The sequence below is a fragment of the Eulemur rufifrons genome, chromosome 16 (genome assembly GCF_041146395.1).
Source record: "Eulemur rufifrons isolate Redbay chromosome 16, OSU_ERuf_1, whole genome shotgun sequence".
Lineage (NCBI taxonomy): Eukaryota > Metazoa > Chordata > Mammalia > Primates > Lemuridae > Eulemur > Eulemur rufifrons.
In genome coordinates, this window is record NC_090998.1 from 96562816 (window position 1) to 96576408 (window position 13593).

At 68.5% G+C, this 13593-nt stretch overlaps 1 protein-coding gene across 3 annotated transcripts in view; it reads right to left on the bottom strand.

Moving 5' to 3' along the window:
- Nucleotides 1-13593, bottom strand: part of SBF1 (SET binding factor 1) — a 33600-nt gene that overhangs the window by 7081 nt on the left and 12926 nt on the right. For 2 of the 3 annotated variants that reach the window (XM_069490010.1, XM_069490012.1), the window contains exons 6-35: nt 13152-13257; nt 12914-13046; nt 12697-12805; nt 12509-12622; nt 12312-12389; nt 11798-11911; nt 11591-11719; nt 11417-11515; nt 11136-11340; nt 10944-11056; nt 9965-10114; nt 9575-9643; nt 9338-9496; nt 8993-9261; nt 8741-8913; nt 8594-8667; nt 8323-8518; nt 8014-8141; nt 7491-7669; nt 7254-7390; nt 6936-7143; nt 6339-6535; nt 6112-6249; nt 2850-3031; nt 2586-2765; nt 1929-2030; nt 1670-1855; nt 1454-1580; nt 1255-1385; nt 954-1184 (exon numbers count right to left, since the gene is read on the bottom strand). In XM_069490010.1, coding sequence (XP_069346111.1) covers nt 954-1184; nt 1255-1385; nt 1454-1580; nt 1670-1855; nt 1929-2030; nt 2586-2765; nt 2850-3031; nt 6112-6249; nt 6339-6535; nt 6936-7143; nt 7254-7390; nt 7491-7669; nt 8014-8141; nt 8323-8518; nt 8594-8667; nt 8741-8913; nt 8993-9261; nt 9338-9496; nt 9575-9643; nt 9965-10114; nt 10944-11056; nt 11136-11340; nt 11417-11515; nt 11591-11719; nt 11798-11911; nt 12312-12389; nt 12509-12622; nt 12697-12805; nt 12914-13046; nt 13152-13257 — 4416 coding nt within the window. Of the gene's footprint in view, nt 1-953; nt 1185-1254; nt 1386-1453; nt 1581-1669; nt 1856-1928; nt 2031-2585; nt 2766-2849; nt 3032-3359; nt 3438-6111; nt 6250-6338; nt 6536-6935; nt 7144-7253; nt 7391-7490; nt 7670-8013; nt 8142-8322; nt 8519-8593; nt 8668-8740; nt 8914-8992; nt 9262-9337; nt 9497-9574; nt 9644-9964; nt 10115-10943; nt 11057-11135; nt 11341-11416; nt 11516-11590; nt 11720-11797; nt 11912-12311; nt 12390-12508; nt 12623-12696; nt 12806-12913; nt 13047-13151; nt 13258-13593 lie in introns of all 3 variants that reach the window. The other variant, XM_069490011.1, reaches the window with a different exon arrangement.

The following is a 13593-nucleotide window of genomic DNA, read 5'->3' on the forward strand; positions in this document are numbered from 1 at the left end:
TTACTTTACTTTAATGCTTGTTCTTTTTCTTCAGGCAAGATGCTTCAAGATGATTAATATTTCTATTAAGGGCCGGGCGCGGTGGCTCAGGCCTGTAATCCTAGCACTCTGGGAGGCCGAGGCTGGTGGATCGCTCAAGGTCAGGAGTTCGAGACCGGCCTGAGCAAGAGCGAGACCCCCGTCTCTACTAAAAATAGAAAGAAATTATATGGACAACTAAAAATATGTATATAGAAAAATTAGCCGGGCATGGTGGTGCATGCCTGTAGTCCCAGCTACTCGGGAGGCTGAGACAGGAGGATCCCTTGAGCTCAGGAGTTTGAGGTTGCTGTGAGCTAGGCTGACGCCACAGCACTCACTCTAGCCTGGGCAACAAAGTGAGACTCTGTCTCAAAAAAAAAAAAAAAAAAAAAGAAAGAAGATTTAAAAAAATATATATATATTTCTATTAAGTATGTTTAACTATTTAAAAAAAAAAAAAAAAGAACCTGGAGGAGCTGCTGTGCTCATGCTGGGGCAGGTGGGGCGGGCAGTCTGGCAGGGAGCGGTTCCCGGGCAAACGCTGGCCCTGCGGGCTGACCCCACAGCGCTGCCCGAGCTCCCAAAGGCAGCTCAGGGGAAGGCCACGTGCCCGGACCAGAGGCTGAGTCCCGAGATCTGGGGTCTGTGACCACAGCCCTCTGCTCACCAGTCTGCAAACACCCACCCGAGGTGGGGTGGGGCCACAGGGCAGCCACAGCCACCCAGGCCAGTAGCAGGTGATCTGGTAGGGGGAAGGCAGGGCCACCCCAACACCCAGGGGTACCTGGACTCACACGCATGCACACGTACCTACACGTGCCTACACGTGCACACACACAGGCACACACACAGGCACACACACAGATGCACACCCCTGGTGTCTGAGCAAGAAGAAGGTGCTGGGCCAAGCCCTGTTCTGGGACCGCACACACCTCCAGCAGGCGTGAGATGGCATCAGGCTGGGCTCGGGGACAGCTGTCGTAGCAGGGCCACACCACACGGCGCCTGCTCTGGGGAGCGCCTCCATCAGGCCGTTCCTCCTCGGGGGGCTCGGGGGGCCCCTGGGCCAGTTCCCAGTCGTAAGGGGGCCCCTCAGCCAGCGTCTCCTCAGTGTAGAAGTCCCACACCTTCAAGTTGGACACGTTGCTGTAGGGCCGCAGCACCTGGGGGTGGGGCTGGCGTTGAGGACCTGGGCCGGGCGGGAGCCACCGCCCCAGCCAGGCCCCAGCTCACCTCTGTGTCCTCGGGCGCGTACATGTAGTTGTAGAACACGGGTGTCCTCTTGCTTAGCCGGTCCACGTACTCCCACACGGACCTGCAGGCCAGCTGGCCCCTGCGCTCCCCCTTCTCCTCGTACAGCAGCCCTGCACAGGGGCAGCGCTGAGCCCGGGCCCCTCCCGGCCTCGCAGCCGCCCCAGCCGCCCCCACATACCCAGCTCGATGCGCTCGTAGTCAGAGTCCAGCAGGAAGGTCCGGAAACGGCGGGACACGTGGTGGTAGCCAAGGAACTTGAGGTAGAACTGGCTGAACTCAAACTCCATGGGGAACTGCAGGTGGACCTGTGCGCCACAGGGTCAGGGGTCAGGGGTCAGGGGTCAGGGGTCAGGCGTCAGCACACAGCCCCCGCCCCACACGGCCGCCGGCCCACCTGGTGCACACAGTCCAGGAACTGCAGGAAGACAGGTGTGAAGCCGCTGCTCTGCCCGGCCAGGGTGTGGGCCCCGCGGTGGCTGAAGCGGTGCCCAAAGGACAGCCACTCCTTCTCCACCAGCAGGCGGAAGCCCTCCAGCGTGCGGTAGAAGGGGTCTGAGAGCAGCTGCACCAAGGACACCACCTGCCGACACCGCCAGGGGTCAGGACGGAGCCCCGGGGACCCCGGCCCGCCCGTGGCTCCGCCTGCCACATACCTGGGTGGTGATGTCCCAGCCGTCCTCCAGGCTCACCAGGACGGAGGAGCCCGAGTCCAGCAGCTCCACCACCAGCACCGACACCTGCAGCAGCTTGTGGATCTGCAGGGAGGCAGCCCCCTCAGCACTCCGAGACCCGCTCCGGCCCCATCGCTGACCAGGCCGCAGAGACTCACGTGCCCGCGGCACCCGAGTGAGGCTGGCAGTGTCTGCAGCCCTGCCGGGTGGGCACAGCACCGGTCTGCCCCGGGCAAGCTCAGCACTCCCCCGGACCGAAGAGGCACCACGGACATGCCCAGCAGCCCCTCCGGCCCTCCGGCACTCAGCAGGGCAGTGCCAACAGCGCCCAGCCCCGCCCAGAGGGGAACACAGCGGTGGGACCCGACCCACAAGCTATATCCTGTGTGGGCCCCCAGCCCACCCAGGCCCAGCAGGCTGCCCGATACACCCAAACCCAGGACCGGGTCACTCTCTCTGCCACCCTCCTGCCAAGCCTGGCTGCCCAGCTGCCTTCAGGCACCACGACTTTGGGTGGAGGTGGTTGTCACCTCCTGGTGTTCAACACCGTCACACAACAAACTCAGAGCCCTGGCCGCTCAGCTCCAGCCATGTGGTGGGCCCCGCACCAAGGGGGCCGAGGGCAGGGGTGGTGCAGACCTGGGTCAGCCACTCCGAGTCCTCCAGTGAGCGCAGGAAGGAAGCCGGGCCGGGCTCCGCGGCGGGGCAGCCTGGGACACACGCCTTCAGCAGCTTCTTGAAGCTGGCCTTCACCTGCCGCGCCTCGAACACCTCAATGGGCACCAGCTCCCACTGCTGCAAGGGGTCTGGCCGCACGCCCTGGAAAGAGGCCGGCCCAGCACCGTGAGGCAGACATGCCCAGGCCCCGCGCCCCCTGCCCGGCCCCACGCCCCCACCTGTCACCTTGAGCTGGGCTTTGTCCCCAATGATGTAGAGGGCTGCACGCTGGGGTCGCAAAAAGCCTGGATCAGAGGGGGCCCCGTTGGCCTGTGGGGGGCCCAGCAGGTCTCTGCCAGCCAGCCGGGAGCCGACATCGGCGCCGAGCCCACCGCTGCGCCCGCTGGCCCGGACGCTGCCCCACTTCCCTGCGGAGGAGACAGCAGGTGAGCACCCAGGCCAGGCCCGGGCACCACTTACCTGGGGCTGGCTGGGCCCGGCCTCCAGGGAGGGGGCGGAGCTCCCAGGGCAGGACCCCAGCAGGGCTGTGCGAGGGAGGAGGGCTGCGACACAGACGCTGAGACACTAGCTGGTGGCCGGTGTTAGTGTCTAGGGCAGGACTCGGTGTCAGGCAGGTGAGTGCCAGGGGCCGGGGGCAGGGCCGTTAGTGTCAGGTGTGGAAGGAGACATTAGTGCCCACCGGGGGCCATCAGTGCCGGGTGAGGGGAGCCGGCCTGCGCAGGCCCAGTACGGTACCTCGGGGCGCTGTCCGTCGGGAGGCCGAGGCCGCCATGGGGTTGGACAGCGTGGTGACCCTGGCTCTGGGGCTGGGCGCTGGGGGCACAGCAGAGAGGTGGCTCAGGCCTGGCCCCAGGCCTGGGGAGTACCCAGCTTGGGGGTGCCACAGCCCAAAGGCTCCCGTGAGGCCCCCCAGGAGCCCTGGAGGTAGCAGGAGTCACTGCCGAGTCCCTGGTCTCAGAGTGGGAAGCGCGGTCGTGCTGGTACAGGTAACAGGCAATGGCCCGGGTGGCCGCAGAGCTCCACGGTGGGAGGGGCCCGAGTCCTGCGCTCTCGCCCGGCCCTTCTCTTCCCACCTGGCCCACTCAGAACAACTGTCTCCGAGTCCCTCCCGCGCCGGCCCCTGTGCCGAGCGGCCACCCTCCCAGGCTCTGCTCCCCAGCACAGGGGCCGGGGCTGGTCTGACAGGCCCTGCCCAGAACTGCCCTCGACGCAGGGCGCGCAGCGGCCCGCACCCCGCACACACAGCAACAGCGGGGCCTGGGAGGCGAAGCCCGGAGGCCTCCGGACGAGGAGAGAGGGCGGCTCAGAGCCTGCGGATGCCAGCACGGGATGGAGCGCGGCCAGTCCAGGGCAAAGCAGACCTGGGCCCTGGGGTCACACCATGGGTCTCTGGGTGCCGTGCCCTGGGCTCACCTGCCTCCCCCAGGGACAGGACACAGGAGTGTGAGGCAACACCCCCATCCGACCAGCGACCACCATGGCCTGTGTCCCACAGCCAGGTCCTCTGACAGCTGCCACACTGAGGCCCCCGGCTCAGCGAGACAGCAGGGCGCTGGCCAGGGCCCAGTCCTGTGAAGAGGTCAGAGCCCGGCCAGGGCCCGAGAGCGCAGCGGGGGAGCTGAGCCCCTGCACCCTGCCGGGCAGTCGGGGGCCCCCAGCCAGGGCTGGAGACGGACGCAGGGGAGGCGCAGGCCGCCCTGGGACGGGGGTGGGGGAGCCCGGCCTGCAAGCACCAAGACCAGGCGACTGTGAAACAAGACCACGTGGTTTGGTATGTGGAAAATCAAAACCCACTTTTGAACTGGAGAGCAAGTATTCCTGGCGGGAGTGAGCGTGGGTCACATCTGGCTTCTCCCGAGGATGGCGTTCCCCAGTGACCAAGAGGGCGGACTCGCGGCCCTGCTCCCGGCCCCCTGGGCCCCGCGCCCAGCTCACAGGACAGACCCCTGAGGAACACGGCTGGGCACAGACCCGGGAGGGAGGCCCACAGGAGGGCGACAGCTGTGGGCCAGGACTGCAGACTGCGTGGCCAGTCCTGGGAGCCGGGGCACAGCAGGCAGATCCAGGGACGGCCCTGCCGCAGGGTGGTGCTATCCGCCCCTAAAACCCTCCAGTGCCCCTCAATGCCCTCCCAGGTGCTGGGCCCACAAGCTCAAGGGCAGGGACTAAGGGGTCCAGAGGCTTCGGATGACTCCTGGTGTGAATGTCATACCCCCCACGACCCCTGGGGGCGCCGTTGCTGCACCCACAGAGGTGACAGGCTAGGTGTGGCGGGCTTGGCAGGCTCCAGCGCAGGAGCCTCCGGGTCTCACACCCGGTGCTGGGAGATGTCCACGCAGAGGACCCTCGTGGGGACACAAACTGGGCCTGTGTTGAACGGTAGCTGGGGCTGAGTCCAAGGACAACCTCCAAGGAGCCCCAGCACCCACTGGCCAGGGACAGATCCCGGGGGGCCCTGGGGAGGGAGCGCCACATGCAGGCTGGGTGGACGGAATCACAGGGTCAGATGAGGTTGGGGCGGACAGAGAGGTCAGAGGATCAGGGTCAGGTGGGGGAGGAGGGACACGAGCAGCTGCCTACGGGAAGACCCCGGTGGGCCCGTAACACGTCCCCTCCACCGGCCGTCAGGCCCTGCTGGTCTCACCTCCCGGTGCTCAGCTCCCACGGCTGCCCGCCCCTCGCGCCCCTGCACACGGCTGCCCGCCCCTCGCGCCCCTGCACACGGCTGCCCGCCCCTCGCGCCCCTGCACACGGCTGCCCGCCCCTCCCGCCCCTGCACACGGCTGCCCGCCCCTCCCGCCCCTGCACACGGCTGCCCGCCCCTCGCGCCCCTGCACACGGCTGCCCGCCCCGCGTGGACAGTGGGTGGACACAGCACACGCAGCACCACAGCTCTCCGCCTGGGGCCAACCCACAGACACAGCCCTACTTGCCCCAGGGCCAGGGCGCCCAGGGCAGGCTCCGCGGCACCTCCCCACCCTCCCCGGCCCGGTGCCTCCGCTGCAGAACGGGACAGCGGCGCCCCCTTGCAGGGTGGACTGCGTTTCACGTGACCGCAACACGCAGGGTCAGAGGGAGGCGCGGCCTGCACGGGTGCTGGCGGCGGCCTGGACCTGCCTCCGTGCACAGGGCACCGTGGAAGTGCGCAGGCGGTGCGGACAGGGACAGTGAGACGGCCCAGACAAGGCCCAGGGCGCCAGGACAAATGAGGACCGAGGGTGGGCGGAACTGGGAGGAGCTGGGGAAAGATCGGCTGCAGGACGCCGTCAGGCCCGGCTGTGCAAGTGACAACTCGGAGCCTCTGGCAGGAGGTCACAGGTCAGGGACACGCAGAGGCAGGTGGGCAGAGCAGGCAGTGCCCTGGGACACCCAGCTGCCTCCCACCAAACATCCCTCACCTAGGCCACTTCCGCCCTGCCCACCCTAAACGCCCCCACAGCCCCCGAAAGTCCGCCCCGCCCCACGGCCTGCCCGCCGGCGCCCTCACCGTGACTGCCCATGTGGGCCGAGGAGAAGCCGCTGAGCGTGTTGCGTCCTGACGTGTCGGCGTAGCGGGGCATGGAGCTGACCACGGCCTGCAGGTACTTCTCCTGCTCCAGGCTGCTCGAGTCTGCCTGGGACTGGCCTGGGAGAGGAGGCAGAGCTGGGGTGGGCCGGGCCGGGCCGGGGCGGGGCGGGACGGGGCAGACCCAGGGCACGGCACAAAGAAGGTACCTGGAGAAGGCGCGTTCTGGGTCTTGAAAAGGCCAACCACGCCCTTGCCGTGCAGGCCGCCGGAGCGCAGCAGCACGGCCTTGGAACGCCCGCTGCGCCAACACACCACAGGGAAGCGGTTCTGGCGGTAGCAGCGAGACACGCGCTGCAGGGCGTTGTCCTGGACGCTCTGAGGCACGATCAGCAGCCCTGGGTAGCTGCAGGGAGGCGGCGGCAGGAGGGTAGTGGGAAGCCCCGCCTGCCCCAGGCGCACACCCCCAGCAGGGGAGGCAGCCAAGCCGTGGGGGGCAAGGGCGCCCCGGCACTCAGGCCAGGCCCCCTCCGGCCCTCGGCCACGAGCCCGGGCAGCTGTGCTCAGCCAGGTGCCCGCCAGGCCCTGCAGCCTCACCCCGGCCACACTTGACCGGGAACCGTGACGGCCACAGCAGGCGGTGAAGGTGCCCAAGCCCCTGTCCCCCCCCACGGGGAACCCCTGACTCGAGGGTCAGTGCCCCACAGAAATGACGAGGACCCCAAGGCCGCCATGTCAAATGGGCAGCCGACACTGAGGGCCCAGCCCTGCCCGTGCCCTCCCGGGCGTGGCCTGGCAGACCTCACCTGCGGCAGATGGCGTACATGCGGTTGACCGGGGAGACACGGAAGGGCTCGGACTTGGCCCGGCTCAGGCTGCTGCTCAGGGTGCCCAGGCCGAGGCGCTGGTAGTCGCGGCAACAAGCCCTCTCCACCAGGCTGCTCATGGTCATGCGGTCCGAGGGCTTCAGGGCCGAGGACGGCGTCAGCGTGCTGGGCTCCAGCTCCTCTGACACTGCACAGGACGGGCACACAGGGTCACAACCCAGAGGCCACCCTGCCGCGTCCCGTCCTCCACGGGGGACCCACCCGGAGGCCACCCAGGACTCCCCCTCTGCCCCCAACCTGAGATCTCGTCCTCCTGGTCCTCGGGGGGCGGCTGGCCCCGGTGCTCCCAGCCGGGGGGGTTGTACTTCTTGCGGGTGACGTACTGCCGCCCGATGGTCTTCTTGGCGTTCTTCACCAGGTTCCGGGACAGCGTCCTGCAGAGTCAGCCGGGGGACGGGGGACGTGAGGACACGGGCACGGCGGTGGGGAGCACAGCGGGGCCCGGTGCCCCGGCCCTGGGCCCCAGATCCACACCTGAGAGAAGGACCCTTATCCTTGGTGGCCCGGGCTGGCCGGCCGGGTGGGTGGACAGAGCCCAGAGTGAAGGCAAAGGTGTCCCTGACGTCCGCCGGGTAGCGCAGCTTGTGCAGCTGCTTGCGGAAGAGCTCGGCGCTGTCGGACCCCACCTCCTCATCAAAGGCCATTTTCAGCAGCTGTGTCAGAAAAGAAGCCATCAGGGGTCTGAGTGGCCCCCGAGGCCACTCCGCAGCTATGACGCTGCCGGGGACGTGGCCCTGCTCAGTCCAGCCGCAGCAGAGGCAGGCCCCACGCCCCTCCCTCAAAGCCAAGTGTCTGCGTGAACCTAAGTCCCGGCAGCTGCAGGGCGGGGTCTGGGCTCGCACCGCAGACCAAGACACCGACTCGAGGGTCAGTGCCCCAAGGAAGTGACAGGGACTCAAAGGGCACATCAAATGGGCAGTGGACAGCAAGCAAGAGCCAAGGCGAGGCCCCCAACTGACGAGCCGGCCCGGGGCGGGGCAGGCGCGAGCCCACCCACCTGGAAGGTGCAGGAGCGCAGCTGCAGCCCGTCCTGCAGGAGCTGGTCCACGGGCATCTGCACGCTGACGCGCTTCTCCTTGGTCAGCGCGGCCACCGGGAAGGAGCGCACCACCACCTGCTCCCCCACTGACAGCGGGCGGCACGGTCAGAGGGGGGAGGGGACCACGTCTCGGGGGCTCTGGGGGGTGGGGAGATAGACTGGGGCCCTACACCCCAGAGAAAGGGGGGCATGCACGGATGCTCCACCCACCCCCACAGCCCTCGCGGGAAGGGGCCGGGGGGCCAGGGTGACGGTCTGAAGGCTCACCCAGGGGGTCGGTGGGCATCCCGGTGAAGATGACTCGGTACGTGGTGAGGAAGACGGCGCCCTCAGCCGGGAGCAGGGCAGGGCCCCCTCCGCTGCCCCCGGCGCCCTCCTCTCGCCCGTCCGGCAGCAGACAGACGCGCAGGCCGTCCAGCACGCACTCCTCGCCGGGCAGCAGGCGCGGCCGCAGCAGTTTGGGCTGCTCAGACACAGGGCGGCAGCTCAGGGCCCAGCCCAGGCCCCGGCGCCCGCAGCCCGCCGGGCCCCCGCTCACCTTCTGGATGGGGGGCAGCCTCTTGCTCTCACGGTGCACGGCCTCCAGGGTCTCGATGTGCATCTGGACGATGTCTGGGGAGAGCAGCTCTCACGCCCTGGCCACGCCACCCGTCTGAGGGGAGAGACCCACGCCCAGACCCCATACCTGGCACCATGACGTGCAGCCCCTTGAGGTGGTCGCTGGTGACCCCGCTCTCCGTGCAGACCTTGTCCACGAAGCGGTTGATGAAGCGGACCACAGCGCCCGCCACGTCACAGGTCTCCGCATCCTCGAAGCCGCTCTCAGTGTCATAGCTCTCGGCCACACTGCCCGCCATGCTGGGCCAGGGAGGGGGCGGTGGGCACAGGCCCCAAACCCTGGCCCCGTCGCCCACCCCCCCGCCCCCACCCCGCCCACCTGTTGGTGACCAGGCTGTTGCTGGCGCTCTCCAGGTCGCCCAGCCCCGCGCGCTCCCGCAGCAGGCGGCTCTTGCTGCTGTCCAGGGGCAGCAGGAGGTAGCTCATGCGGTTGGCGTAGTGGATGGCCTGGCTGAACACCGTGCTCTCCTCCTTCTGCACCAGCTCCTGCTGCTTCTCGCGGCTCATGGTCGGCCACAGGCGCCGCTGCTCAGAAGCCACGTCCAGGGCAGAGCGCTCGTCCTCCCGGGAAGGAGCCTCCCCAGCCTCCTGCCACGGCACCAGGCACGTGAGCCAGGGACACCGGCTCCCACTGCCGGCCCAGGCCCAGGGAGTCCCCGCACACCTGGGAGGGCGCTCGGTCCTCAGCGGGCTCCAGATAGAGGGCTCGGATGTGGGTCTGCACGTCCCCGTAGAACATGGCCTCCCAGAACTGCGGGGTGCTCCACACCACGTGCTCCTGCACGCAGCTGTACGCAAACTGCGTCACCCCCGGGCTCAGCTTCTGCAGAAGCCGGTGGGAGGTCAGCTGGATGTAGCCAGGAGGGCCCTGGGGAGGAGCCCTGGGTCCCCGAGCACTCACCCGGCAGAAGGCCGTGACCAGGGGCAGCAGGGCCGCCGCGATGCCGTGCTCATCCAGAGAGGTGCAGTCCTGCGGGCACAGCGCTAAGCCCGGGGGACCTTCCTCCTCACCCAGGCATGCCCAGCTCCACCACACCCTTGCTGCCCCCTGACCACCAGACTGTGACCCAAACCACGGGCTCCAGCTCCTCAGGGTCGCCTGGGAGGTTCAGGATCAGGAGACCCCACGACCCTGCACCTGCCTCCAACAGGGGTCTCCCCTACCTGCCCCCCTTGCAGACTGCGGACCCCCACCCCACACGCACAGAGATCCCCTCGCCCACAGACCAGAATCTCCTGCCTGCCCCCACTCTGGCGCCACACCGCGGTGGGACGGGAGGCCCCGCCTCACCTGCAGGCAGCAGTTCATCATGCGGACGACGAAGTCGAACTGCTGGTGGTCGAGCACCGCGCGGTTCTGCTGCACGTGCAGGTGCAGCTCCTGCGCCAGGCAGCGGCGGGCAGCTCGCCCCTTCAGGGCCCGCAGCACGGCCGGGAGCAGCTGGGGGCGGGGGCAGGGGGCAGGGGACAGGGCTGAGGGCTCGCAGGGAGGCACGGAGAAGACCCGCACACACGGGCCGCGGGTGCCCCGGCGGCCAGAGCCCTGCTCCAGGCACGGAGGACACGGACAGCCATCAACGGAGTGTTCCCCGACACTGGGGCTCTGCTGACCAGCCGAGACCACAACTCCCAGGGGACCCAGGGAGCCCACGCGTGCAGGTGCCCAGAGGCGTGAGGGTCCCACGGCCGCATGCTCACAGGCCAGCGAGGACACGTGCTCCAGAGGGAGGCCCCGTGGCGCCGGCTCAGTGTCCAGAGAGCACGGGCCCGAGCAGGTGACCCACGTGGCACAGGCCAGGCCAGAGAAAGGGCTCAGGGCTTGTCCCGTTGCTGCTATTCATAAAACCGGACACCACGGGGACGCCACAGAGCCGTGAAAAAACCCAGACAGACTCAAACTGGCTGTCGGGAAAGGCCCAGAGGTGGCAGGTCAACACCAGGGCGTGCGCGGCAGCACCACAGTGAGCTCCATTTTCTAAACTTTACAAAAAACAGGAAACGTACGGTCCTTTCTTGGAGGAAGGGTACACAGAAAACTCAACAGTGGAAACCTTGAGGATCCTCCGATTTCCAAAAGTCGCAATTAAATGCCCCTTTCTGAGTCTCCCCTGAAGGCGCCTCCCACCACCCACCGAGAGCAAGGAGGGTGACCGGACGCCCCCTGCCCTGCCCTCCCCTCCGGCCACCTCAGGCGCCCCGCAGCCCAGAGGTGAGGCCCGAGCCTCCTCCGAGAGCCACTCCCTGGCCCCAGGTTGGAGCCCCCCCCTCACCTTCTTGGCCTCAAGCATCTTCCCCTCGAACACGTAGGAGATGCAGTTGCGCACCACCTCCAGCCGGCGGGCGCTGGTGGCCTGCGGCCCGCCACACCGCTCCAGAATGGCAGCTGGGGGGACAGCACATGCTCACCCCGGCCCCGCCCCCGTCCTGGCCATGCTGGGGGCCGCCCCTCCCGCATCACGCACTCATAGGGGGCCCAGAGGGCACCGTGGTCCTCCGCTCTGCCTTCACGGCGGGGGGCGCGCCCTGCATCTTGGCGGCGGCCTGGTCCACGATCCACTGCACGGTGCCCTCGTCCAGCCGCGGGAAGGGCCGGGGCGCCCGGCGCAGGTGGCTGGCCTCGCCCGGCCTCTGCACCTTGTGCATCGCCACGGCGGGGTACGGGTTCTCCTGGGGGGAGACGGCAGGTGTGGGGCGGGGCCGGGGCCCAAGGTGGCACGAGGCCCCCCGCTGCCAGCGTCCCTACGTTCTTATAGAGCTGTTCCGCCAGTTCCTGGACGTGCCGCAGCACCCGCTGGGGATGGCTCTCGTCGGCCCGCATCCGTGCCACCTCGTGGGCCACCAGCTGGGGGCAGGAGGGAGGGGAGGCAGGGTCAGGCAGGCCAGCGGAGCAGGGGCCAGGGGACAGAGCGGGACACACCTCATCAAACAGGTCCGTGGGGCGGTATGGGACCCCCCGCTCCGACACGAAACCGGCGAAGGCCATGCCCTCCAGCACCTTCATCAGGAAGTCATCTTCCAGCAGCCCGCGCTGGCCCAGGAAGGCTGCCTGGGGACACATGGGAGATCAGCCTCCGGGGCTCCACGGCGGTCCCCTCCCCCAGACCCACGGCCGGCGGCGGCCCACCTTGTGGAAGCGGATGACGGGCTCCGGGTGGACGCGCACCACGTGCAGGCACCAGCGGTAGCCCTGCAGCAGCTGCGCGAACAGCCGCAGAAACACGGCTCGCAGCTCCTTGTCCTGGGAGCACAGGTCGGTGAGCGCCGGGCGCCAGCCCCCCAGACCGCCCGGCTGCGCCCACCCCTCCCCGCGCTCCTCCGCCCCCTCCTTCCACCAGCCACACCCGGCCGGCCACACAACTCCGCCGAAACTGGACAAGCTGCTCCTGCTCAGGACCCTCAGAGGCTCTTTGTGACCGGACGCTGAGTCCTGGTCCTCAAGGGGCCCTGCCGCCTTGGCTGTGCCACTCACGGCCCCACACGCAACTGTCTACAGGGGCTTCCTGCCTGGGGCCGCCCGCCCGCAGTGGGGGCCGCCCTGTGCTCAGTGCTCAGTGCTGCCAGCCCGGCCCGCGGCAGCGGCCCTAAGTGAGCAGTGGGAGGCGTGGGGGTCTCCACACCGGGGCGGTGACGACTCCCACCTGCATCTTCAGGGAGGAGGTGGAGGTCGTGGGTGGGGGGAAGGCGAGGTCGGCCAACTCCAGCTCTGGGTCCAGGACCTGCGGGGCAGAGGGGCAGGTGGCTGCACACTGGCCTCTGCTCTGGACGCCCCTGCGGCCAGGGCCAGGCAGCCGCAGCCCGCAGGCCACAAGGCCACAGCTTCCCCGAGGCCCCTCACCATGCTCAGGACACTGTGCGTCTGGCTCTGCAGTGGCTCCGGCAGAGGTGGAATGTGCACACACTCGGGGACAGTCACCGTCCCTCCGTCAAGGTCAGCAACAATCACGTCCAGCTGTGGCCAAGGGAGCGAGTGGTCAGGGGCCCACAGGCCTGTGCAGTGAGGCGGACACAAACCACAGCCCTTACCAGCTCCTGGGTCTCTGCCTGGAAGGCCGCGTGGACCCCGATGATGAAAGGCGTGGGTGTGCTGAGGACCTCCAGCAGCTGGGCGGGCAGGATGGGCACGTAGGTGAAGCTGTACGGGCCCCAGAGGACGCAGTGAGCCCAGACGACAGGGCCGGGCGGGGGGCCGGGCGGGGAGCTAGGCGTGGGGGCCGGGGGCTGTCAGGCGGCAGGTGAGCACCTGTATCGGAGAGGGAACAGCAACGCCAGGAGGCCCCGGCAGGCGTCTGAGAGTCGCTGGTAGCTCCGGGACAGGAAGAGGACCTTGTGCTCCGTGAGGGCAGCGCAGAACAACGACAGCACGTTGGTGATGCCTGAAGACGACGCGAGGTTTGGAGAGGGCCCTGGGCACAGAGAGCCCACACCCGACGCCCAGCCCCGGGGGAGGAAGCCGCGCCTGGCGGGACGGGCAGGCTCACCCAGCTGGCGGAAGAGCAGGGCCACGCTGCAGCGGCTGACCGGCAGCGAGTCGGCCAGCGGGGTCTGTATGACCTGCCGGTCGCCGGCCCCCAGGGAGATGGTTCTCTGCGGAGAGAGAAGGGTCAAGGCTCAGCAGGGGGACCAGACCCCAGTCGGCCCGGAGCTCTGTGGCCCTGGGCAGGCCCTGTGAACAGACAGACCGAGTGGGACTGGCCGTGGCGGTGGCACGGCGCAGGGGGAAGGCCACGCCCCACCTGTCGCCCCAACAGCGCTGCCGAGAAGACTCAGGGCAGGGCGGCTGCCTCTGAGCCGGGTGGGGACGGGGCCTGGGCGGAAAAGAAACAAAGAGTCCATACCGCTCCTTCCTCAACAGAGTCCAGCTGCACAGGACAGACGGGCAGAGAGACACGGTTAGACACCCCGGCTCACGCGAGCACAGGA